At 42.6% G+C, this 24,928-nt stretch overlaps 12 protein-coding genes across 12 annotated transcripts; 7 read left to right on the forward strand and 5 right to left on the reverse strand.

Annotated features, from left to right (window-relative positions):
• Positions 1 to 379: 379 nt before the first annotated feature.
• Positions 380 to 1,564, forward strand: SS1G_11843 (hypothetical protein; the record flags this gene model as incomplete). Its single annotated transcript, XM_001586764.1, has 5 exons — positions 380 to 581; positions 750 to 849; positions 974 to 1,019; positions 1,163 to 1,328; positions 1,536 to 1,564. 5 exons carry the CDS (start codon positions 380 to 382, stop codon positions 1,562 to 1,564), a joined length of 543 nt encoding a protein of 180 aa, XP_001586814.1.
• Positions 1,565 to 2,584: 1,020 nt separating this feature from the next.
• On the reverse strand, positions 2,585 to 5,560 carry SS1G_11844 (hypothetical protein; the record flags this gene model as incomplete). The annotated part of the gene is made up of 2 exons (XM_001586765.1): positions 2,585 to 5,205; positions 5,260 to 5,560. The coding sequence occupies 2 exons, from the start codon at positions 5,558 to 5,560 to the stop codon at positions 2,585 to 2,587; spliced, it is 2,922 nt and encodes a 973-aa protein (XP_001586815.1).
• Positions 5,561 to 6,067: 507 nt separating this feature from the next.
• On the forward strand, positions 6,068 to 7,225 carry SS1G_11845 (predicted protein; the record flags this gene model as incomplete). The annotated part of the gene is made up of 5 exons (XM_001586766.1): positions 6,068 to 6,099; positions 6,132 to 6,166; positions 6,291 to 6,354; positions 6,927 to 7,103; positions 7,162 to 7,225. 5 exons carry the CDS (start codon positions 6,068 to 6,070, stop codon positions 7,223 to 7,225), a joined length of 372 nt encoding a protein of 123 aa, XP_001586816.1.
• Positions 7,226 to 7,712: 487 nt separating this feature from the next.
• On the reverse strand, positions 7,713 to 8,474 carry SS1G_11846 (hypothetical protein; the record flags this gene model as incomplete). Its single annotated transcript, XM_001586767.1, has 2 exons — positions 7,713 to 7,724; positions 7,944 to 8,474. The coding sequence occupies 2 exons, from the start codon at positions 8,472 to 8,474 to the stop codon at positions 7,713 to 7,715; spliced, it is 543 nt and encodes a 180-aa protein (XP_001586817.1).
• A 1,676-nt stretch (positions 8,475 to 10,150) lies between these two features.
• Positions 10,151 to 11,827, forward strand: SS1G_11847 (hypothetical protein; the record flags this gene model as incomplete). Its single annotated transcript, XM_001586768.1, has 3 exons — positions 10,151 to 10,457; positions 10,516 to 10,888; positions 10,936 to 11,827. 3 exons carry the CDS (start codon positions 10,151 to 10,153, stop codon positions 11,825 to 11,827), a joined length of 1,572 nt encoding a protein of 523 aa, XP_001586818.1.
• Positions 11,828 to 13,101: 1,274 nt separating this feature from the next.
• SS1G_11848 (hypothetical protein) lies at positions 13,102 to 15,490 on the reverse strand (the record flags this gene model as incomplete). The annotated part of the gene is made up of 4 exons (XM_001586769.1): positions 13,102 to 13,713; positions 13,807 to 14,510; positions 14,560 to 15,197; positions 15,261 to 15,490. The coding sequence occupies 4 exons, from the start codon at positions 15,488 to 15,490 to the stop codon at positions 13,102 to 13,104; spliced, it is 2,184 nt and encodes a 727-aa protein (XP_001586819.1).
• A 441-nt stretch (positions 15,491 to 15,931) lies between these two features.
• SS1G_11849 (predicted protein) lies at positions 15,932 to 16,158 on the forward strand (the record flags this gene model as incomplete). The annotated part of the gene is made up of 2 exons (XM_001586770.1): positions 15,932 to 16,024; positions 16,078 to 16,158. 2 exons carry the CDS (start codon positions 15,932 to 15,934, stop codon positions 16,156 to 16,158), a joined length of 174 nt encoding a protein of 57 aa, XP_001586820.1.
• Positions 16,159 to 16,652: 494 nt separating this feature from the next.
• Positions 16,653 to 17,046, reverse strand: SS1G_11850 (hypothetical protein; the record flags this gene model as incomplete). Its single annotated transcript, XM_001586771.1, has 2 exons — positions 16,653 to 16,891; positions 16,953 to 17,046. 2 exons carry the CDS (start codon positions 17,044 to 17,046, stop codon positions 16,653 to 16,655), a joined length of 333 nt encoding a protein of 110 aa, XP_001586821.1.
• A 342-nt stretch (positions 17,047 to 17,388) lies between these two features.
• Positions 17,389 to 18,445, forward strand: SS1G_11851 (hypothetical protein; the record flags this gene model as incomplete). Its single annotated transcript, XM_001586772.1, has 4 exons — positions 17,389 to 17,446; positions 17,499 to 17,621; positions 17,684 to 17,870; positions 17,929 to 18,445. 4 exons carry the CDS (start codon positions 17,389 to 17,391, stop codon positions 18,443 to 18,445), a joined length of 885 nt encoding a protein of 294 aa, XP_001586822.1.
• A 274-nt stretch (positions 18,446 to 18,719) lies between these two features.
• SS1G_11852 (hypothetical protein) lies at positions 18,720 to 19,426 on the reverse strand (the record flags this gene model as incomplete). Its single annotated transcript, XM_001586773.1, has 2 exons — positions 18,720 to 18,817; positions 18,877 to 19,426. 2 exons carry the CDS (start codon positions 19,424 to 19,426, stop codon positions 18,720 to 18,722), a joined length of 648 nt encoding a protein of 215 aa, XP_001586823.1.
• Positions 19,427 to 20,409: 983 nt separating this feature from the next.
• Positions 20,410 to 22,275, forward strand: SS1G_11853 (hypothetical protein; the record flags this gene model as incomplete). Its single annotated transcript, XM_001586774.1, has 4 exons — positions 20,410 to 20,532; positions 20,586 to 21,083; positions 21,132 to 21,211; positions 21,276 to 22,275. The coding sequence occupies 4 exons, from the start codon at positions 20,410 to 20,412 to the stop codon at positions 22,273 to 22,275; spliced, it is 1,701 nt and encodes a 566-aa protein (XP_001586824.1).
• Positions 22,276 to 22,596: 321 nt separating this feature from the next.
• On the forward strand, positions 22,597 to 23,337 carry SS1G_11854 (predicted protein; the record flags this gene model as incomplete). The annotated part of the gene is made up of 3 exons (XM_001586775.1): positions 22,597 to 22,609; positions 23,005 to 23,260; positions 23,319 to 23,337. The coding sequence occupies 3 exons, from the start codon at positions 22,597 to 22,599 to the stop codon at positions 23,335 to 23,337; spliced, it is 288 nt and encodes a 95-aa protein (XP_001586825.1).
• Between the last annotated feature and the right edge of the window lie 1,591 nt (positions 23,338 to 24,928).

Genomic DNA, 24,928 nt, shown 5'->3' on the forward strand with positions numbered 1-24,928 from the left:
CTGCCGTTAATGACCTCGGTATACAATCATTAAGTTTTCGTCAATGTGTATTGAGTCTGGATAATAACCAAGTCTAGATGACTACCGATGAAGAAATGAAGAATCAATTGATGGCATCAAGGTAGGTTCGGAGTAGTTATCAAATATTTTGTAGTAGTCTTAAGAATTGCACCATAAGGTTAACCGTAACTTAAACAAGGCAAACAAAGCAAGAAATGACGATCCCTCCTCACGTCACCATCGCTTCCACCTTCCATTCCCTTCTAATCTTTCTAATCTTTCTAATCTTTCCAATACCAAAATATCAACATCACCATCAATAACCTCACCAACAACCCATCATCAATCAACCAAACAAACAGCACCTAGACCTACAAAAATGGCAACCCGATTCGCCATACGCCGTCTCGCGACCCCGCAAACCTTCCGCACCTTCTCCACCACCCGCCCAGCATTCATCAAAGTGGGCGATAAAATCCCCAACCTCAATACCTTGGTTGAAAATTCTCCCGGTAACAAAGTAAACTTGGGTGAGCTTACTACTGGAAAAGCCTTGATTATTGGGGTACCGGCTGCTTTTAGTATGTGTTTTTCTTCAATTGATTTTAATGCCACTTTTCATTGTTTATTGTTCATTCCGATATCCGAATCTAGATTTTTATCTTCATGGGCATTCTTTATGCTGAGTGGATAATTTGAATATGCAAAGTTGAAGAAAGAAGAAATCAAACTTGCTAACTCTAAATCAGGCCCCTCATGTTCAAATTCCCATATCCCAGGTTATATCAATCATCCTAAGCTCAAGGAAGCTGGTGATGTATTTGTAGTTGCTGTTAATGATCCATTTGTGTAAGTGAGCAATCTTGAGAAATTTGGTTTCTTCTCCTATCTTCTCGCTACTGGAATCATCGTGAATATCACGAGATATCACATGCATGAAATATCAATCAATTTTACTAATACCTTTTTCTAGTACCAAAGCATGGGGTTCAACTCTCGATCCTACCGGTGAATCTGGTGTATGTTATTCTTCCATTTTTTCTTTCTTATACACCTAACCTATTCTCCCCTGGCCAAACTATCCACCTCTCTTTTCACTTCCTTCCTCCCCAATCACACCCCTTCAACCATCCTATGAAAACACCACTAACCCACTCCCAAGATCCGCTTCCTCGGCGATCCAACCGCCTCTTTTACATCTGCCCTCGATCTAACCTTCGACGGTACCTCCATCTTCGGTGGTCCCCGCAGTAAACGTTACGCTATGGAAATCGAAGATGGAAAGGTTAAGGCTCTTCATGTTGAACCTGATAATACTGGTTTAAATGGTATGTACACTCCGTATTTCCTTTTTGCACTTCTCCATCTTCCCCTTTTTATCTTTCTGTCTTGTTGTTCGTTTCCTCCGCAATGTTCTCCCCCATCTGTCCCGTGGTATACCTAGAGATTCTCACCAAACCCCCGCCGCGGGAGCATCACATACAACCCCGAAAAAGCAACACCAAAAAGCTAACACAAACCCCTCCCCCATCTAGTCAGCGCCGCCGAAAAAGTCCTCGGGTAAACAGACCAAATTAAACCATGTCAAAGCAGGTCAAACTATTAAAAAAAGCCCACCCCATTCCATCCACACCCACTCAGGATATCAGTAGCAATAAACTCCATCACCTCACCCAAAACCTAGAGTATCCTATCCTATCCTATCCTATCCGTTCCTAACGACACATTAAAATAACCTACCTACCTAGTTAGCTACCTAGCTATAATAATAAAATGACTACTCCAAACTGCAAACCTCAAACTCTAAACCCCAAAAGTCCATAACCCAAAATTATTTCCTACCCCCGTGTTCAAATTAAATACTCTATTTATATTAATTAACTGACTGAGTACTCAAATGATAAATTAATCGATGGAATAAATAAATATAATTATTAATCTTGACTTAAATAAATATGCTTTTTATATTTATAGATTGTTGGACCTCATATCATCTCATACAAACTATACCCCCCCACCTACTATGCTATGTACATACATACACCGACCCACACACAAAAATACCAAACAACATCCAGTCACAATCAATCACAAGTTATACATACCACAATATATCATTCATCAACCATGTAATTAACCAAAAAGTTTTCTTTTCATTTCTTTTCACTTCATCTCAAAATCATTCCATATCCGATCCCATGATATCATCCATTCCAATGCTCGCTGAAACAAAAATACATACATAGGTACATAAACATCAATATGGTATCTCCGCCTTGCGCCAAATGGCACCCTATCTGCCAAATTCCATGCATGCATGCATACAAAAAAACGAATAAACATGAAAATGAAAAGAAAAGTTAAAAGCAAACCACAGATCCCCTCCTAATGCTGTGAGGCTAAACACTGTACGCTTGCTTAGTCAAATTTAGCCAAAAAATGCCATCCAGAGATATTCTTCCAAGGCGAAAAACAACATGCCATCCACACTCATACTCAAGCGCGCCTGCCATGCTAATGGATAAATCCAGAATTACATAAAAGATATTAAAAAAGATAAACCCAAATCGACAAAAATTGACTTTCAAAGTTCTACTTCAGAAGCCTCAGAGAACATAACTGGATTAACCGATTTCGAAGCTGCACTCCCTAATTGAACTGACTTATCACTTGCTTCCCATTCGTATTTTTCTTCCTGTGCGGCTACGCCTGTAGGATCAATTCCTCGCACATATGCTAACATATCGATGCTTTCATCATCATCGTCTTCTTCCGCGTCGTCGACGTCCATAGCACCATCATCCGAAGATACCTGTATATCATTATCTGACATGAGATCGTCGTCTTTCTCTAGAGGCTCATCTCGAAGATGAGCTATGCCTGAGAAGGATGAGGAATCAGAGTATTCTCCTGTAGTTTCGGTACCGGAAAACATGCTATAATAAGAGGATGGCGCTGGTAGTGTTGATGGTTGAAGTATTACTAATTCTTCCGAGATATTTTCTGTCTTGACAGGTAAACTTTCATGCGATTGGGATGGCAAAGGAGTTGCAGGCTCATTGGAGAAAGTGGTCAAGCGGTTTAATTTGTCGAGTATGCTATCCACCTTATCCTGGGGCTCTGGATTATGAAATGAGTCTAATGAAGACTTTGGAATGGTGTGTACAATCTTCCTCGAAGTCGAGCGTGGTGCAGAAAATTTGGAAACCTTGACGGGAGCGTGATCATCAATGGTCCATCGTGTATGTACCTTGAAAAGCAAATGATCAGCTGGTTGTACACCGCCAAGACCACTGGCACTAAAGTCAACCGGAGATGAGGGAGATCCCGGGCTACCACAAGCTAAATCGGTAGTGAACTCGAAGTCCACGTCATCTGAAAGTACACTTGGAGTTTGCGGTCTCGTTTCGGGTGTTTGAAACAAATCTACTCCTTTCGAATAATCCTTGAAAGGCCTAAATGGTAGAAGCGAGCCAGATGGAGTCCTGTTTTTAAGTAGATGTCTTTCAGGATGTGAACAACCAATCGCATTGCGAGTATGGCTGCTGTAGCCATCTTTGTCAACACCTGTAATGTGCAGCGGAGCTTCTAGATCATCACGGTCGCCAGAAAGATCGGTGAAGAATTTGGCTCCATTGTAGAATATCAGGGGTCCATCGTCGCGTGGACTATTACTGCCAAAGATTTGGTATGGGGAAGCAAATCCAGGAAGATTGTAATGGTTTTGTGACAGGATGCTTTCATCGCCAGATGCCACGGAGGTACGCTGAGGATAATGAACAAACATTGGCTCATAGTAGAATGCACCTGTTGCGACAGAGCCCTTCGTATTTTCGTTCAAAGTTTTTGAAGGTGCCTTTCCGGTAAGAGTGAATTTGTTCGCGTGAACCTTGCGCCTTTTGCGGGAAGCTTCATCACTGCCATCGCTATCGAGCGGAGATCGATGATGTACGCTACTGCCACCACTGTCGCTGCTTAAATGTGTTCCTTCCGTGCCACCCCTCCACCGCAGTTTCTTGCCATCTGGAGATACTTGAAGCTTTTTGCTCAATTCTGTGACGGCAGATCTGATAAAGTCAGGTGTAACATTGATTATGTGCAGTTGCGCCATGTTGATGAGAAGATTCAAATAAACCCAACCGTCGGCATCCACGGCAGCATCTTGTGATTCTTCGGTTAATAATTGGGGGGCCGATATTCCAAGGTGGCGAATGTACTCGACGTTATCAGAACCGACTTGGTCACGGTCTGGATCCAAATCCAAGGGTCTGGTTGGCCTCTGTTCTGGTGAAGGCGATCCGCGAGACTTTTGGGGAGAGGTTGACTGTTCTGTTGGCGATTGGCTCGTCTTCGAATTCTTTTGGGTACTTACCAATCCTTGCCGATCTAGTTCCATATTATGTGGACCAATGTGAGCTTCGCGTACACCTTCTTTAGGCTGAAATTTGCTTTGCGAGACTTGGTCCGCTCGCGCAGCAGACCTAGAAACTTCTTGCTGTTGCAGAGAATGGCTGTGAACACCGATGAGCGATCCTTTCTTCCCTGTGAATAGTTGTTCCAGACGTCGAACAACCATCCTCCTCCGTTGATTCTCCGACATCTCTAGAGAAGTTCTCGGTAATAACCCCTGAGGAATGTCCTGTAAAAAGTCTTGCATTTTCTTATCTGCCGCGTCTCGCGATGGGGCTGTTGGATGTCCTTCCCCGGCTGAACTGTAAGAGGGTCCAGATCTTGACATGGAGGCATATGCGGAATCAGTTGGTCGAGAATTAGACCCCGAGGAAATAGATTTTTGCTTGGAGGTTTTGCCAGAAAATGTGTAAGGCCTTGACTGCCGATTCGCTGGAGCCTTTATGCTGAGATCTTCTGACGAACTATCAAAACTAGTCGAAAACGAGCGAAGAAGTTCTTCTAGCTCCCTTCGTTTGCGTGCCGATAGGGAATGTATCTTGACCTCGAAGAGCTTTTCATTCTCCAAGTGGGCGACAGATGAGCGTCCATATCTGTTTAATCTCTCCTTCAACTTTTTGTTCTCAATCGTCAAATCGTCAATGATGCTACGATACTCTTCCGATGCACTACCATCTCGAGATCTGGATATGGCGTTTAATGGATGCAGATTGTATCGTTTAGATCGAGTAGGCAATTCTTTGCTGGAATCGGTGTCATCGTTGGAGCTTTGCTGAAGAAAGTATGGCGGGTCACCTGGAAATTTATCAATTCGCAGAAACTTGTCAGGGCTCTTATTTAATCACTTACTGCTTTCTCCAGACTCGTCTCGGTTGATGGCAATGACAGGACGTGTGTTCGAGCGATCAAACCATTCATTCACATTCGTACCGACCGTATCCTCTGAATCGTCGGATGTTTGTTTCATCAGAGGTGAGGTGGAAGTACCATCTTGGTCTGCGGTGTCCAACTTCGCTAGAGCAACACATGGCGCTGGCTTTTCGTCTTCAACAGAAGGGACATCGTGCTTCAAGGATACGGAGAGGTGCGCGGGAGGTCTTCTAGGATGAGAACCAGTCGTAACTACAGGCGAACCAGACTCCAAAGTCATAGTCGACGAGACAATATGAATTACTTGAGGTAGTATTATTTCAAAGAACCCATTGCAACCGGCCGCTGATAATACCACACACGGCCTATGGTTGAAGGTATTATGTGCGAGTATCCAAGTACGATGTTCTTATCCTCCACCAGACGAGCTGGATGTTAAGTGGAGTTGACCTCTGCGCTGAGTGCTTCTTTGCGTAGGTATAGATATATGTATGTATGTATATATGTGTATAGTTATTCGCAGGTTCGAATGATGGGTAATATTGAAGACTTCAATAGTCTTGGTATTTTACTACTTAGAAAAAGGGACTTGTTTGATACTGGATTGAATAGAATAGAAAAGGTGTAATTCGTTATGTGAAGATGTATTGCATATGTATGCGCAATTTGTGTGGATTTGGAAAAGATACTTATTACCGTTGAGATTTGACGATTTTCATTTTTTTTTCTTCCGATTGTCTAAAATGAAAGAAATAATGGATGTTATCCATCCTTCCTCATACCGACCATGTTATTATTGACAATTGGAAATGGCCTCATGTTTTGATTTTCTCACTGCACTGATGCTGTAGTAAGTTACGATCTGTCGAGCATCTCTGGAAATTCCGTAAGGTTGTAGCGATCTGAAATTTGAAGGGTGATCTTTGATCAGTGGCATGCGATCAATGTGATTGGCCAGCAGGGGATTAGTAATATCCACAAATACCCTGAGATCACGATTCAACCAATAGAAATGATGCATGCCAAGATTCGAGGGTCAGGACTCGATACGAAATATGATTGGAAATATGAAAAGTACAGAGGGATAGATTCTACTCTGTAGAGTACTAGGTGTACTGAGTATCGAGTATCTTTCTTTTCACTACTAGATCTATAAGACTTGATGAGATTTGACTCGATGATCATACGTAGAGTACCTATCTACCTACTTACCTACTTGAAGATATCTATCGATGTACTTGTAACAATAAAATCAAAAATACTATACCAAATAGGTAACCTCCGAGGCTCCGTAGTCCTCACCTCTCAGAAAGGACTGGCTGGCTTTTCATTCTACGACTTTCGATTCCGATGAACCAGGGGTCTTTTTCGATCCATCTGTTTCTGTATTACTACGAGGAAGGTAAAGCTTAGAGAACATTAGAAGCAGCTAAGAAGCATTTTCCCATCAAGCCACGAGTCATCCAGCCCTTTTCAAAGTGCAAACGGATATGTACACGCTGGTTTAAAGACATTAAATAGAGTAGGTACGGTGTTAGAGGCAGCTGATCTTAAAGGCATCTGGATTCTGGATCCTAGTGAGACACCTAATGTTCAGTTCCAGGCTCTCCGGCTTTATGAATGATCAACTGAGTTTCTACCCATAGTCATCAGACTCTCATCTCGAAAGCTGGAGAATATATTGCCATCGATATTGCCATCGACATCGACATCGATGCAAATCAAAAACTTTCATGTAACTCAGATTCAAAGGATTCTAAAATTGCCAAAGCATTGAAAACGTTTTATCTTTTCGACTCTCGATTGGTCTCGAAACATTCAAAGTTATTAGTTGTGTGACTGTGTCATCCCCCATTTTTTCAGCTCTTTTACCCCCTTCAGTTTATCCGACATCCGGGGCATTGGAATCAAAGCATTCTTCATCGATGAATGTGAAAACCGTTAATGTACGGTCGGCCCTCGAGAACTTTCTTTGCCGAAAGGGTCTTTAATGAAGAAGAATAAACAGTTCAAAAGTCATATTTTGCATGGAAGTCTATATTTGTCACTAAACTGATTTGCCGTTCAAAGGGGCAATGTCAGATATTGAGGGATCAACATATTATTAAGGTATCTTGGTACCAGTCAGCAGTCGCCTTCTGGGTTGGTACTACCCACTTCGTAAGTTAGAACATATCGGCCACGCCCTATATCTCCTAGAGCCGATCTGTACATAAGGATCAACGGTGTTACGCCTGTAGATGCTGTATAACAATACCCTTTTGTCGATCAGAACTTATCCGGATACGAACCTGCGTTCTATGCTTCCGAATTCAAAGCTCCAACACAAAAAGAAAATGATAAGCTTACCTACCTTGACACAGATTAGAGATATCACGATTGGATAGAGATTTACTACGGGATGATGAATGAACTCGGAGTTTGCATCATGGTCAATGGTCAAGCTAATTCTGCCTATATCAGCAGCAGGATCGAGATTCCACACCACAGCGTCTTCGATCCTGTCTCCCGAGTCGATGTACTGGCTCTCGGACAATCATTCGTGTCGTCACATAAAACCCGCTTCTCCAGGTCCTACCATAAAAAATTCACCCTGCAGAAGATAGATGTCCAGGAGGGGCATCAGTCTACCATTCACATCCGTTCCAAGAGCCTGATCATACCAAACTCTTTCCCATTTTCACAATCTCTAATACCAATCCATCATCGAGAGGAGCATCGGATCTGCCCAACGCCTCATATCCCATTTTCTCATAGAAAGCGACTCCACTCAAAGTTGAGCCGATCTCCGCCTTCTTGAATCCCGCCTCTACAGCAGCATTTTCACAAGCCCGGATAATCATACCAGCGATTCCTCTGCGTGCCCAATCAGGATGAACAAAAAATGCGCGAATTCTGGCGCCATCTACTTCAGGATCCAAAAGCTTGGAATCTCGTGTCGCAAATTGATCTCCTCCATATAACGTGGACCTAAAAGATATTCCTCCACTTCCTACGATCAGATCTCCAGAGCTCACTACGAAGTAGTTTCCATCCTTGATGAGTTGGGTGTCAACGCCGTATACCGATTTAAGAGCACCGGCTATTTGAGCTGGCGAGTAATGGTCAATTTGAAGACCTCGGACCGAAGCATCGATGAGCGGATGAAGTTGCGGGATGTCATCTACGGTAGCTCGGCGAAGTTTGAGATCCATGGCAAAATTTTATTTGGAATGCGTTCTTCCAGGTAAGTCAAATTTGTAAGTCACTCATTCATCAGCATCAGCTCGAGAGAGATACTTTGCTCGAACATCTGAACATATATTCACCTATTTGCCCACTCTTGTAGCCATTATGGGTTCGGGGGATCATCGGGATGAAAAAGTGCCGCAGAGATAAATGCGGCTTTTAGATAACGTGTTCCTATCACCATCTGTCATTCATAATTGATAGCACGATGAGGTTGCAGTATATCTAGGCACCAACCAAATGGTACCGAAATCGCAATTGCTCATAGTTTTATTGTTTTGACTGCGACCCTGCGGCATTTATTGGAACTCTTTCACGAAAAAGCGGATATTATGCCGGTAGGTGGTACAATCAACAATAGCCGCATGTTCCCAAAATGCCTTTTGGGCATGGGAAAAGCATTGGTTACGAGCACATCTTTGGGAGACTTTCATGAAGCTTCGTCGTCCGACCTTATCCGAGCTTTAATATATGGGTATTGGGCGGCAATATGCAGGAAACCCCTCCTTAGGTATATTGTTTTCTATATCAGAAGTATATTTTGAGTCTAGATCGAAGGTTTAATGATCAAGACCTGAACCTATACTATCGTTCTTCAAATACTCAGTCCAATTAAGGATGATTGATATACGATGTTGGACATCTCCGATCACTAAAAGGATAACTCATCGATGATATATCTTTATTCATTCATAGCTTTAATCCAAGCTAGCAATAATTATAGAAATTGCCGGACATTATGTATTCTTTGTGTACAATGGATTATATCATTTTGTCTTGTCGCCTTTCCACACGGGAAGCTTGAGGTTACTGCGGGGTTAGAGTAACCTTATACGGTGACCGGGATAAGCTTCAGGTCCTACATGATCATTCCTAGACACCTACGGAGTACTAGTAAATACTTTCCCCCTCATAAATCAACAACTCAACTTCATTATATTTTGTCCATGTATATTCTAATGACCTTCTAGTACTTGAATATTTGAAGCATACTGTATACCTTCATATCTTCATATATAGATCCACTTTGAAAATGTCTACTCCGCAGTATTTTCTCAATTTCCTTCAGCCCTGGCATGGGTGGAGGAAAACCTCCTGAAACTTTCCGATGATGAGGTAATTGCTATCAATTTTTGCTCAACTTGCCAATACCCATGTTCCTGTTGGCGGGGAAAATCACTTATAGCAACAAAAACCAAATATCAAACTCTTTGTATTTGCTCAGCTATCTCAAAATTTTATAAGCAAGGCCAATCCAAATTGCCGGATTGAAATATATTTATTGTCTTCCCGATACCCCCCAGAAACTTGAGATGTTTTGAAGTTCATGTAATCGCTATTGAAGACGTTTTACCCTTTTTTAAAGCTAGTTCACTGTTCCAAGTTTATTTAACCTGGGAAACATTCACTCCAAACACAGTCTGCCAACGAAGAAAGCTACTCACACCTTTTCGACATTTATCCAATTCTTATTTAGCCTTACCGGGAACACCCGTTCATCGCTTCAAAAGCTTTGCTTTATCTTCTTCTTTAAAGCTTCCCCTAAAGAAGATCTATTTCGCCCTCAGAACGAATCTACTCCATCTAGCCCAGTTCTAGCGGTCCCGTTACCCGCACTTTGAACGTTTCGGATAACTTCAACATGCCTTCTTTAGTTGACGAGGAGCCTAAGGCTTCTGGCAGATTACTCTTAGTATCCAACAGATTACCCATCACCATTAAACGGGCGGATGATGGTCAATATAGTTTCTCTCAGTCTTCAGGTGGTTTGGTAACAGGTTTGAGTGGGCTGGCAAAGACTACCACATTTCAGTGGTATGGTTGGCCAGGTTTGGAAGTGCCAGATTCAGAGGCTAAACCTTTGGTTAAGAGACTGAAGGATGAATATGGTGCTCACCCAGTTTTTATCGACGATGAATTGGCCGATAAACATTACAATGGGTTTTCTAGTACGTATTTTCTGCCAGTTATAGCTCGTTGATCTGCAGGTACTAACAATGTCCATAGATTCTATCCTTTGGCCTCTATTCCATTATCATCCAGGAGAGATTACATTCGACGAATCATCATGGGTTGCATACAAGGAGGTTAACAGGTTATTTGCGCAAACGATAGCTAAGGATGTACAAGATGGTGATTTGATCTGGGTTCACGATTATCATCTTATGCTACTCCCAGAAATGTTACGCGATGAAATCGGATCGACCAAGAAGAATGTCAAGATTGGCTTCTTCCTTCATACACCTTTCCCTTCCAGTGAGATATACAGAATCCTACCGGTTAGAGAATCTTTGTTGTTGAGCGTCCTTCATTGCGACTTGATCGGATTTCATACATACGATTATGCTAGACATTTCCTTAGCAGTTGCTCTAGAATTTTGTCAGTACAAATGCTACCCCGCATGAACTTCCGCTAACAATGTACAGGGAAACACAAACAACACCCAATGGTGTCGAGTTCCGTGGTAAATATGTCACAGTAGCAGCTTTCCCTATTGGTATCGATCCCGAGAAATTTATCGAAGCTCTTCAAAAGAAATCAGTTGAAGAACGTATCGCTCAATTAGAGCGCAAATTTGAAGGTGTCAAACTCATCGTCGGAGTCGACAGACTAGATTATATTAAGGGTGTTCCCCAAAAATTACACGCCCTTGAGGTTTTCCTCACGGAACACCCTGAATGGATTGGCAAAGTAGTTCTCGTTCAAGTCGCTGTCCCCTCTCGTCAAGACGTTGAAGAATATCAAAACTTACGCGCTGTCGTCAATGAATTGGTTGGCCGTATCAACGGTCGTTTTGGTACCATCGAATTCATGCCCATTCATTTCCTTCATCAATCCGTCAGTTTTGAGGAACTCACCGCCCTCTACGCCGTCTCCGATGCTTGTCTCGTATCTAGTACTCGCGATGGCATGAATCTCGTCTCTTACGAATACATCGCCACACAGCGCAAACGTCACGGAGTAATGATCCTTTCCGAATTCACAGGTGCAGCACAATCTCTCAATGGTGCTCTTATCGTTAATCCATGGAATACTGAAGAACTTGCCGATGCAATCCATGATGCGGTAACGATGTCTCCTGAACAAAGAGAAATTAATTTCAAGAAGTTGGAAAAATACGTCTTTAAATATACGAGCTCATGGTGGGGTGAAAGTTTCGTCAGTGAATTGCAGAGGATTAGTGAACATGCTGCGAAAAAAGCAAGTAGTAAGGGTGTTGTTGGGAAAGTTCAGGAGTTGGTAGATGGTGTCAAACAGTTTAACTTGGGTGAGCAGAGAGAAGATGGGAGATTGGAACCGGGAGAGTTTGATGATTAGATTTTGGGGTTGGTGCAAGGGGCGAACCATGAGTGAAGAAGGAAGAAGGAAAGGAATAAGATAAAGTATCTCAAGGAATGAATATGGATGAATGGACACAACTCTCCTTTAATAGATAGATGGATAGATAGTATCTCTCACGCATGCCACACATAGCATATATGTATGTATGCATGCATATACGCATGCACGAATGAATGGAAGGAAGGATGATGGAATGGAAAGGATGGATGGCTGGCTGGATGGGTAGGCGTATATCTTTGTATTGTATCTGCTTTGCTTTCGCTTTCGCTTATACTTGATTGACTGGCGATATCAATATCAACCCCATTGATTGATGATAATTGAATCGTACCAAATCAAATCAAATCACATTGATTGAAATACCCAGGCTAATAAATAAATTTGTTAAGTTTTCTTTATATTCTTTGTATTCTTTATATTTGATGAAGAAAGGGTAGGGATTTAGCTGTATATTTATTTGATGTTAATAATTACCCGAGTACTCGAGAATATAATTAGGGAAGAAATAGGTATGATATATTAGTAGATATTATTATTATATTGGATTTGATGAGTATATATAAATAGATATATGAATTTTATCAATGGGGTTCAAGTAATCTTATATTTACAGAGTAGATATGTTGAAATGCTTCGAGTCACTTTGAATACATACATACATATAATGATTTTATCATCAAGACCCTCGAATTTATCGAGGCGACGAGAATAGCCACCAGATCATGGCATCTCAATAGAATGCATGAAGAAGAAGAGGAAGAAGGCGGAGAAGAAGGGGGTGGACCGGAAGATTGTGATTGAATTGATCAATTATGGCCAATTTGGTCAATTTGGTCAATCACCCCAATGTCAAATTTCATTACATTTCATTTGTTATTCCTCTTACTTGAATACGAGAGTATCTGTAAGGCGGGCTTGGTTCCCTAGTATTAGTTTTCACTTCCCCCATTCAAACATTAGAAGATTGAGGCTTTCAATCTCCCCAACCTGTATTAGCTACGGTCGAATAAGGCCAGCCACCCTCCATTTATTATTGTTAGAAGCCTACAAAGCCCCTAGCCGTCTTAGATAGTCATAGACTCAGTGTAGACGTTAATTTAATCAATCAATCAATCAATGATTTTACTAACTTCTAACCACTGACTGTCTTATCAAACATTTCATTTTCGCTATCCTCTTTCCTTGACTACCACAAACCCTTCCCGCTCCGGCGTCCTCTTTTCCCCACCGACTTAACATCATCTTCAAGCCTAAAACATTCCCAAAAGATCCTCTGTCGTTTTTTTCCCACCACCCTGCTGTAACTGTGTCTGTGCACCAGGTGGTTGACTAGAACCACTCAAATCCAACCCTGCGAATCCATTCATCATATCATTTCCCATCCCACCCATGCCACCCATTCCGCCTGCAGTAGGAATAGGAGCATCAAATAAACCCATCATATCCGCCATATTACCACCTGCACTTGCGCCCGCAGCTGGACTATCTACTCTTTGAGGCGTGCCTGCTAATCCTTCCAATCCACTTGTGCCCGCAGTTGGAGGCGCATCTGCACTTGCTGGAGCCGCACCATCAAAATCAATATCGAGGAGATTCTCAGCATTATTTTGAGCAGTAGTACCATTTGCGGCTGCGGCAACGGCCGCCGCAATTGGGTTTTCGACAGCATTTTGACGTTGTTCCTGGATAGCGGCATGTTGAATGGCGTCAGCGCCGTAACGACCTTGGCCAACGAATGTCTCAGGGGGTTTATGGTAGACAGAAGCAAGCGTGCTGAGTTCACCTAAAAGTTGTTCGAGGAGAGCTGGTGGAAGAGATGTCATGGTTGTAGTGATGGGTGGCTTTTCGGAAAGGATGATGTCCTAGAATTATTGTTATTATGGATGGTCCTAGGAGGGAAAAGTAATAAATACCTTTGCTATTGAAAGATCACCTGATAATAAACGCCAATATACATAAGCTCTATCTCTTATATCAGGGTTATCATTTTCGGCCGTTGATACTTGCAAGACCTTTTGAACAAGACCTTGATTGTTGTCCGGTTTCTTCAAAAATAACTTGACGACAGCTGTCAGGATTTGAAGTTGAGTTTGGGTAAATTCTTCCATGAACCCTTCAACAAATCCTGCAAGAATTTCATCTGCGTTGCTGATCTTCTCAGCATACTCGCCGACAATCCAAATTAAAGCTCCTCTTGCATTTGGCTCATCTAATTCGTCAATGTACTTGCACAAGGTCGGGATGATTCCTTCGTAACCTGGATACTTTCTGAAAATATCTTTAATAACCACAATAGCCTCTTGAACCACGTAGTTGACCTTTGTAGCAATCAAATCGAGTAATGTGTTGACACACTTTTCGCTTGCGCTCTCAATTTTTATAGCTGCTTGACCAATAGCCTTGACAGCTCTTCGAACGAAGTCCATATCGACTTCAAGTGCGTATTCTTTGAGCTCAGATAACAATTGATCAACATTCTTGTCATTTGCTATCCGTACCATAATCTCCAATTTCTGAAGTTTAACATATGGGGGATCATTATATTTGCAGAAGAAGACCCTCAGTTCTTTGCTGAGAATGTCTGGCTTCGCTTGCAAGAGAAGGTCGATATTCCTCAAAGCAACATATTGGACTTCTGGGGCTGAAGCAACAAGAGTTACTGGGAAATGATTAGCGCAATTCCTCATCAACAAGAATATTTTACCTACCAAGTGGTGGAGCCATCTTTTTCAAATACTGCTTCCCTAAGTCCGCGTTGACATTCTTCATGTGCAGGAAGACAACCTTAACAGCAGCCAAGACAACACTTGGGTTGACATGTTGAAATTGAGGAGAAACTCTTTCACATATATGTTCCGACTCGCTAACATCCAAAGCCTGATAATCTGCCAAAGTGGACAAAATTGTGACTCTTCCCCATTCAGTACACTCATTCAAAGCCATGAGCATCTTCTTTAATGTCACAGATGTGATCCGTAAAGCCTTTGTCTCCGGTGCAGTCTCATTAATTTCCACGAGCGCCGTCACTGAATTGGCAACCACCATAGGATTGGGATCTCCAATCAATTCCTGTAGAGTTTCCAGGAAACCGTTCTCGAGACACATTGTAGGATTAAGGTCGAATAATTTCGCAACACAGATTGCCGCAGTCTTTCGTACATAGGGCGATTCGTCCCTTAACGTTTTCCGTAGTGGTTCTTCCATATAATCTACCATCTTATCGACCCGAATACAACCCATTGTCCGAATCGCAAGAGCTCGTACCAGTGGATTTGGATCCTCGGAGTCTTGTACGAAGGTATTGACCGCTAGAATACAAAGGTCTGGATGCGATTTGGCATAATTCCTAAAGTAAACATTAGATCAGTACACGATTCTCTTCTAATCCTCATGCACAATTTTAACATACATTAAATACAGATATACCAGCTTCTTCTGATCTAAATCTGATGTAGCAATGTTCTTTAAAACATCTGGAAACAGCGCAGACACATCTTTACCCAAGGTCATGGACATGATGGTCTTCTGAATTGCTTCTTTGCGCTCGTAGGCATATTGAGATACCAAACCCGCTCTCAACTCATATGTTTCTCCCTTCTTGGGTGGCGCGAAGGCCCCTTTGATCCTATTCACCGCCATCGCTCACACAGATGGCGACCTTGAGGGTGCCCCTCATACGCCTATGGCTAAGTTGTTGTTTGACAGTGAGGCCACGGTTAGTGGAAGTGATTGATTATCGTAGATTTGCGATTTTCAGGGTATGTATTGGCAGGTATGCTCTTTAAAGAAAGGGTGAATCGTAAGATTCGTAGATTATGTTGTAAAGGACTTGGAAGGTATGGGGTTGCTGTTAAAGTGGTGATTGTTGATAGGATAGGTAGCTTCAGCCTGGTACGCTTTGTGGAGGACTCGCTAGATCTTGAAAGAACAGGGGACCCGGCAATCGTACTTCCAGATTGTAATCCCCTGTCATATACGGCGTAAAGTCATATGAAACAAATTGTTGCTGAATTCCTTGAAGGTCCGGATTTAATATGGTAACATTAATTCCTCCTATTTTTATTGAATTGCGAACTAATGATGGTTTTCTCCAAGGCAAACTTACCCAACTTACGCAGACTTTTTGTAGAAGCCAGAACGGATGCTGAAGAGAGCACGTATTCGAGGAATGCTGTAGGTTTCTTCTATGATCGAATCTTTAGGGTTCCTGACTTACTAGATTATAGTTCTACAACATAGTTTTATTCATATCATCTATTGCAGTATTCAGTGTTATTGCACAACGTGTCAGCAAGATTCAGACATGATTACTGGCAATAGGATGCTCTAGCCTGGGAACGGGAAAGGGACTAGAAACAATTTGCTGCACGAAGCTTGTCATTGTTTGACTTGTTTGAAGGCTTGAACATTATGGCTTGGCCTCGTGTGAATGAGCATACGAGAGCTTATCAGGGTATGACCGAAAGACTCAGTATCGTACCAGTCCAACACACATGCATTGGAAGACACTGTCCTCGATATCCACAAGGTCCGGATTTAGGTAAACCAGCGCAGTGGTTCAGCACACAATGCTTCATGTTGCTCTACCACTCCCAATACCTAGACAACATGTCATTATATGACCTCCTACACAAGGCTCAATCACATATGAGTTTATGTCATCTCAATAAATCCTTGGTATACCACCTATGTCCCTCCAATGTTACCTAGGGACTCATTCCTCCCTATCCATTTACTCCCACCACCCCGGACGTCATAGTGTATGTATATTCTGTGCCAGAACTCCGACCCGTTTCGTCCTTCAGGCACTTGTCCCATCGACAACCTCGCCAGTAGTATTCTTTCCTGGCGCAACCGCTTCCTTACCATCCTCCTTCTGCTTCTGCCATTGTTCTGGCGTGTAGCACTTCGGAGTCCAGGCATGAATGGCCGCAATCTCCGTCTTCAAAGCTCCATTTACCAGTCTATGCCTTGCCAAAGTAGTCTTCTTCTCGAATTGTGGCGAAACAATCACTGCGGAAAACGCCTGGCCGCAACCACCTGTAGACCCGAATCATTCAGTATGGCGGGGGCATTGCGGGGCAGGAGAAAATATTCGTACCTGACATGTCTTCGATCTCAACATAGCTTGCATTTAGTAAATCTGTGATTTTGACCTTGAGACCTTCGGCAGATACGCCGGATGGTTCTGACATTATTTCCGTGGTAATAATCAGATATATGTAAAATAATGGTGTAGATTGTAACTTTTTCTCATGTCATGCGAAATCGGGGATTGTGATTGTGATGATGCAAAAATGTCGCCGCTTTAGTATGCCTTGAAATATTGAAGAAAGTCATCAACGTGTGGGCTACTAATAAAACAACACGAATTCGATATTGAATGTGATGTTCTCAAGGATAGTTTCTAAGAACATCGTAAGATCAAAAAGAACCATGTCTACAACTTCTTCGCCATTCACTCAGGCTGTTGTGTCGGCTATGAGAAAGTTGTAGGTTATAATGAATCAATATTCCCAAAGGAAAGCCCAGTGCTCATGGTACATTGCAGATACCCAGAGAAACTCGCGGACAGTGGTTTTGATAACACAGGGCGTAGGTTACTTCGTGAAACTCTAGGGTGTGTTCCTCACTGACAATCCTCAAGTTTTGTTGGAGGCACCACATCGTGAAAATCATCTTAAGGATTCAGTTCTTCTGACTGTTGACCTCACCAAAGGGGTTGCAGATGAAGCTATCCGTAGGAAAGATTCAGTCATTGTCACATATCGTAAGTAGACTTGGCATAAATATAGAGCAAAGGTTAATATCATTTGTCTAATTAATATTAAGATCCTATCATCTTCCGTCCTTTGAAAGCAGTCACCCTCGCCAACTCCCAACAAAGTTCTCTCCTTCGACTTGCCCAAGAAGGAATCAGTGTTTACAGTCCTCATACGGCTGTGGATGCTGCACCAGAAGGCCTCAATGATTGGCTCGCCGATATAGTCACCAATCGACCCTTAGGAAAGAATCCATCGTATGTTCCTTTTTCGTGCTCATTTTACTCATGATTATGAGACACTGATATGCAATAGCATTGGTACCAAGTCAATCGACCACCAACGCTTAATTATTAACCCCGTCAAGGATATACCCAGTGGGTTCGAAGGCGCCGGATATGGCCGAATCGTCCGATTCAAGCAACCTCAAAAGCTAGGAGACCTTGTTGCACGGATGCAATCCTCACTCCAAATTGGAGACCGGCTCTCCGGACTTTCCATAGCAGTTCCACAATCCATACCAAGAGGACAAAAATCTTCTATTGAGATTTCTTCCATTGGAATTTGTGCCGGATCCGGGGGGTCCATGCTTAATGGCTTGGACGTTGACTTGTTGTTCACTGGCGAATTGAGCCATCATGAAGCCTTGGCGGCCGTCGAGCAAGGCAAATGTGTTGTTACTGCATTCCACAGCAACACCGAAAGAGCCTTTTTGAAGGACCGAATGCAGACTGCTTTGACAGAGGCACTGGAGGGCAAAGCGGAAATTGCAGTTAGCGAGGTCGATAGGGATCCCTTTGATATCATCCACAAGGATGAGGTGGATTGGTAGAATAGTGGTAACCCGGTGACCCTACCAGGTTACACGAATAATGATTCGCTCGAGCTTCCAGGTGTGATAAGTGATTCAGATGTTGGTGTCGTCGCGTCATGATGTTCCTTTGCCCTTTATGTTAACCCAACTCTTCTCATTTGGAGGCTCGCCCCTCAAAGCTGCCTCTCCATCTTCTATACATGCTTGCACATCATCCCCCCCAACACCCCTCTCTTTCCAACTTCTTAACAGAGTCAAAGTTTTCTCCCATTCTGATTTGGCTTCCTCTTCATTACCCTCTGCTATGAAAGTTCTCAACTTCTCGGGTGTTTCCAAAACGCGCAACACAAGCTTCTTCATGTTCTTTTTCTTCTGAAATGCTGCTCTTTCCTCTGCGCCCATCTCCATAAGTTTTCTCTGTGATTCCGTGAGACCTTCCTTCAACTCACCCTTAATCTTCTCAGCCCTCTCATAGATACTCGCAATTGCCGGGTCCAGCGTACTAGCCATTGGATTCAACGGGTCCATGTTCGTCCTCATCTTTCTGATTGTCTCTGTTGCCGTGATCAACTTGCTGTAATTATCATAAACCAGTGCCTTCTTCTCCGCATCGAGAGCCCTTATATCAGTCAAAACTCCATTATAAGTCCGCAGCAGCTCGCCCAGTGTTTGCTTTTCCAGAACCTCTTTCACGTATTTCTTGCCGTCAAATCCATCCTTGTCCATTTCGCTTTCTTGCACTTCACTATCGAAGTGTACCGAGGAAGCTTCAGATGCGGCATCGTCAGTAGGCGCTTCTTGCCCTTTTTTGAGGTTATAATATTCTCGTAGAGCGGCACGATTACGCCGTGGTATCGCAATTGAAGGTCCTCGATTGGGAGACGGTTCAGTGGAACGGGAATGGTCTAAACTCGGTCGTGTTGAGGAAGTAGGTGTTGTGAGTAAAGGCACACGACGGCCATTCACGGAGCTTTCTCGAGGCTGGGCGATTGTGGACATGATCTGCGAGGTTCAAACTTTACATAGGTGAGTTGTGTAATGATTCTTGATAGCTGGTATCATGGGATTTGGAAATGGGGAATGAAGGTTGTGTGGCTCGAGCGTAAGGCTGATCAAACTACGGGAGGTGTAGTCGACCCATACCGTACCATTTACCTACCTCGGTAGGTACTCTTATCAAATAGCCTTCAAATAGCCATCGCTCTGAAAAAGATCACCACGGGTGAAAATAAATTCATTCTAAGCCTTGGGACAAGAACAGAGTATGGCAAGCAATAGCAAGCTTGATGTGAAGTTCACAACTTCAACATGTTTTGCATGCCGCTATTTCCGAGAATGTTCGTATTCTACGCATGGGCCAAAACATCCACACTTTTTCATCCGAAAGGGAAGGTCGGAAGCGGAAAACACTTTCAGCGGCCTTAACTACGAATATCCAGGTTTTCGGCGTTGAAGAAAACCATATTCCGTACATGGCGTTATACATCAAATATCGGCTATATTAAGGCATTGTCCCTGGACTAGTGTCTCGAAATCCTTGTAAATGAATTCACCTCCTCTAAAGGGTTGGTTCACCGACGGATTCTTGAATATGAGTGGTTAGGAGAACCCCCCCCCTCTTTCTAGTGGCTGTGGAGAGTACCATGGCAATCAGATCTCGTCCCGTCCTTTCATTCCATGCAGTAGAATGCTAGAATCTAGTTTGACCGCCGTTGCTAGTGCACAGACAAGCTACTCATTTCCGAATATCGATCGAGCTGCGTTGTTGACAAACGTCAGCAATTTGTGCAGGACAAGATACATTTTTGGGCGCCAAAGCAAGTGTTATGTGGGATAACCTTAAGCCACCGAGGTAAGAAAAGCAGATGCACTGTTGCACGCTTACTTAACCATGTCATATATGAACTAAACTCCCTTTTCCATACTTTTTTTTTCATGCCTTTTGCTCCGTTGTAAATTGCTTCCTTTCTCAAAATATCAAAATGATTGCGATCAAGGCCATTGCAATTGTTGCATTTGTGACTCGAGTAGCCTATGCTTTGCCCACCAACGCGTCCTTGCCCGTCGTTGATCTTGAGTATGCTCTTCATCGGGCTACGATAAATGTATGCAAACATCTGTCAATCAAGTTCCGGGTTGAGTGCTAAAAAAATCACAGGAGACAGGACAGTACTACAATTTCTCAAACATTCGATATGCCGCTCCTCCCATAGGAAATCTCCGATTTGCAGCTCCAATAGAACCTGAAGTGAATCGTACCATTAACGACGGCCAGCAAGGAGCCATTTGTGCCCAAGCAACACCATATTGGGAAGAGGTTGCTTCGTACTACTTCGGCGGTGCTAACGCAACTGTTTTGGAGTTTGTCGAGGCAGAAGTAGAAGCAGTGGAAAAGAATCTCACTATCTCAGGACTTCCCGCACCAGCACCATTGACTTCGGAGGACTGCTTGTTCCTTGATGTCATTGTACCAAAGTCCATCTACGACTCTTGCGGTGAAAGCACAGCGCCGGTTGTGGTCTGGATATACGGAGGTGGCTACGTTGCTGGATCGAAATTTGGTTCGGGAAACCCCGCCACCTTGATTTCGAGAAGCCAAGAGAATGGAGATGAAGGTGTGATTTACGTTGCCCTCAACTATAGACTTGGCCTCTTTGTAAGTTCACCCTGAACTATTTCGAGGAAAGTAACTGATTATATCTAGGGATGGCTGTCTGGTCCCACATTTCAAGAAAGTGGAGCGGCAAATGCAGCTCTTCTTGATCAGAGACTGGCTTTAGAATGGTAAGCCTCTTTCACTCTTCTTGCCGAGTCTGGCTACAAGTTTGTTGACTTTATACAAATCCAGGGTACAAAAGTATATCTACCTCTTTGGTGGAGATTCAGACCGAGTAACGGTCATTGGCGAATCTGCCGGAGCTGGGTCGATCATGCATCAGATTACAGCATATGGTGGTAGCAACGGCAGTGCACCTTTCTCCCAGGCTATTTTACAGAGTCCTGGCTTTCCTCCCGTCTATTCTTCTGTTCAATCAGAGGGGACATTTCAAAATGTCATCACACAAGCACAGGAACTCATTGGCCCCAACATCACCTCAGTATCGGATTTGAGAAGCCTTGACTTCACTACTCTGGCCGGACTTAATACTATCGTTATTGCACGAACAGCTGCTTATGGTACTTTTACGTTCGGGCCTGCAGTTGACGGCACATTTGTACCTGAACTATCAGCCAAACTTCTTCTTGAAGGCAAATTCGATACAAACGTCAAGGTCATGACCGGACACAATTCTGATGAAGGTGCATTCTTCACATCTCCTTTCTTCTCCACAGAAGCAGACATCATCAATGATCTTGTCACAGCTCTACCCACCATATCTAATTCTACCCTTGCCTACATCACTGGGACCTTATACCCTCCAGTCTATAATGGTTCCTATCCGTACAAAAATATTTTGGAACGGGCATCTCTGATTACAGCTGAATTTGCTTTCACATGCAACACTCGCTTCCTCAATACCGCGTTCCTTAACGAAACTCACTCTTACTTCTTCACCGTTCCACCAGGACTTCACGGTGAAGATATTGCTTATACCTTCTTCAATGGCGACACCACAACTTCTGATGATGGAATGCCTGTAAATGCTACTGTAGCAGCCGTTTTACAAAGGTACATCATGAATTTCGCCGCGACAGGCAATCCTAATGGAAAAGAGGTGCCTTTCTTCCCAGAGTACCAAAGTAACTCGACGACAGTAATTCTTGGAACTACTGGTCTGGGAAGTGTGCAGACTGATACCACTGCAAATAACAGATGTGATTGGTGGCAAAAAGCGTTGTATGAATAGTGGGATGCACATATGGGTGTATTAATGTTCTTGAATAATATTAATAGTTGTAGTTTTAATGTTCATATACTTGTGTAGCATATATATTTTGCTCGCCATTGCTCACTATGATAATTTCAGAGCAATATATTAACGCAATATAACGGGGCTATAATGCGTTTATCTCGTGTTGAGTATATATGTTTGCATGATTTCATTAAGCATTTTATCTCAAGGAATCGCGCCTGGTGATTTCAAGTGAATAATCTAAGGTTTTGAATTTCCTCGCCTCTTTCCCTTCAATATTCATACTCAATACCATAGGGAACACAAGTATCATATATGACTATAAACTGTAAGATGACACACTACCCCACTAATCTATGCTATGCACATATATTGATGTTATCCCGAGATCGAAATTTAGCTTTCTGAATTTGCATTTGCACAGACATTCGAGGGGTGCATAAAATTTCATGCGAGGAACAGTGAGTGGGGCAGCATCAAGCGGATTAACTTAATGCCGCATGAAGCCGCGGCCAAAAAAATATATTCGCAATTCTTCAATACCTTCACTTTTTACAACATATCATCAAACCGCCACAATGGTTATGCAATTTTGTGACGCCTGTGGCAATCTCCTAGATGTGTCCTTAGACAAATTTGTGAGATGTGATTGTTGTGGAGATTCCGTCCTAAGTATATAATACTTTCGTCTTCCGCTATACACAAAAGCTAACAATGTGGTAGATTCAATGGTGAGCGAAGGACAATCAGCTATATCCGTGGCCAGATCCGATAACTTTCCTTCCCTCCTTCGCACAAAACGTTCAAATGTTCAACAAGTATCTGCCGATGATCGAAAGTCTACCGAAAGAGTCAAACGTAGCTGTGAAAATCCAAATATAGACTGTCCGGCGGAGGAAATGACTTTCCGTAATGTGCAGATGAGAGGTGCTGATGAAGGTTCAACAATTATTTACACATGTCCAGAATGTGGATATGGGTTAGTGATACTATCTCATCTTCTTTATCTGCTATGACAAAGGCTAATAATTGAATAGATTCCAAGAGGGAAACTAATGTGGGAAAATAATCGCGTTGATATTGCGGGCTGCGGATGTATTTGAAGAGCGGCTAAATAAGTTTTGCAAAGCAACAATACTATCATCTGGCCTGCGGGTCATAGTTCTATCCTCCACCATCAGTCCGAACAGACCTATCGAGATGCCATCACTCCGCGCTATCCCCCTTCCTCAATGGATAACATAATCAGCTATCGACAGCCTTTTTCACTTCCCGAAATCCGCATCAAGATTGAACTTGACACTCGTTGCAGGAACCGGAATAGCCTCTAACAGTATCTTTCCCCTTTCTAAGGCAGGCACTGTTATGGCAAGATTTCCAGCCGTTTCTAGTTATAACGTCGTGCCCGCAGGTGCACTCCCAAATCTCGATATGGCACATGAATCTAGAAGTGTTAGTTGACACTAGGGTTAGGAAGAATGTACCAAGGACGTACACTTCTTCAAGGTTAATGATTTGTCTCGGTTATTTCGCTTCTACTGCTGGTAATGATGCCGGTAATGATAGTGGTAGAATCTTATCCTAATCAAGTTAGCATTAGAACGGGAAGCTATAAAATAATTGGATGTACCTTTATTCGAACTTCTTGTGATATAGAGCTTGTGTAGTATTTAAAAATTTGACAACCGGGGACCGTGAGCATTATATACTGTTAATATGAAATATGCATAGGAAACTCCAAGGTGAGAACGCCCTGTGTTTGCCCTGTGTCTTTGCCCTATCTCTTCGTCCCATATATCTCTGCCCTATATCTTCGCCCTCCACCACTACCCTCTATCTCTACCCTCCGTCCCCACAAAACCTAACCCTCAAAGCAAAATAAACCACATCCCCAGGCTTCCACTCTGATGCAAATATTACAAAAATCACACCTCGCCTTGTGCAATTAGATAGTAGATACATCTGAATAGTCTACATCTGAATAGTCTACATCTGAATAGTCTACATCTGAATAGTCTACATCTGAATAGTCTACATCTGAATAGTCTACATCTGAATAGTCTAATCCAATCAACCACCGATCAACCAACCAAGTAATCAATCTTGAAGACTAGATTGCTCTGTATTAAAATGTTTATTATTTATATTAGGTATTTTATAATTTTATATATCTAATATATTGATTGATTTATAATATTATTTTTGTTGAAAAATAAATCTCTATTTATTGTGACGGAAATCCCTGCTTTCCTCCCACCTTTATTATATAAGAAACCTCAGGTACATTAACCATGTCCACACATGATACGATTACTCGAGATTAGTATGCGATTTAGGTGACCTGAGGATCAGATCCGGACAAGTACTAGGTATCAATGGTTATCGGTAAAGTAAGATCATTGGAGGAATAAATATGACTTCTTTTTGCCTAGCCATTGCGGCTATGCCATTCATTTGTGTATATATAGAGTAGCTATCCCCATCTACAGGTGCTCTTCACCTGTAGATTCTAAGTTAAATACAATTGCTGGTCTATAAACACCCTTTTGGTCACATTTATAAACAATAAAAAATATCATGAAATGTACTATATTAATTCTAAACGATCTATGAATAAATTGTTAAAAAAACCAAAAAAAAAGAAATT

Source organism: Sclerotinia sclerotiorum, genomic scaffold, assembly GCF_000146945.2.
Source record: "Sclerotinia sclerotiorum 1980 UF-70 scaffold_20 genomic scaffold, whole genome shotgun sequence".
NCBI classification, from domain to species: domain Eukaryota; kingdom Fungi; phylum Ascomycota; class Leotiomycetes; order Helotiales; family Sclerotiniaceae; genus Sclerotinia; species Sclerotinia sclerotiorum.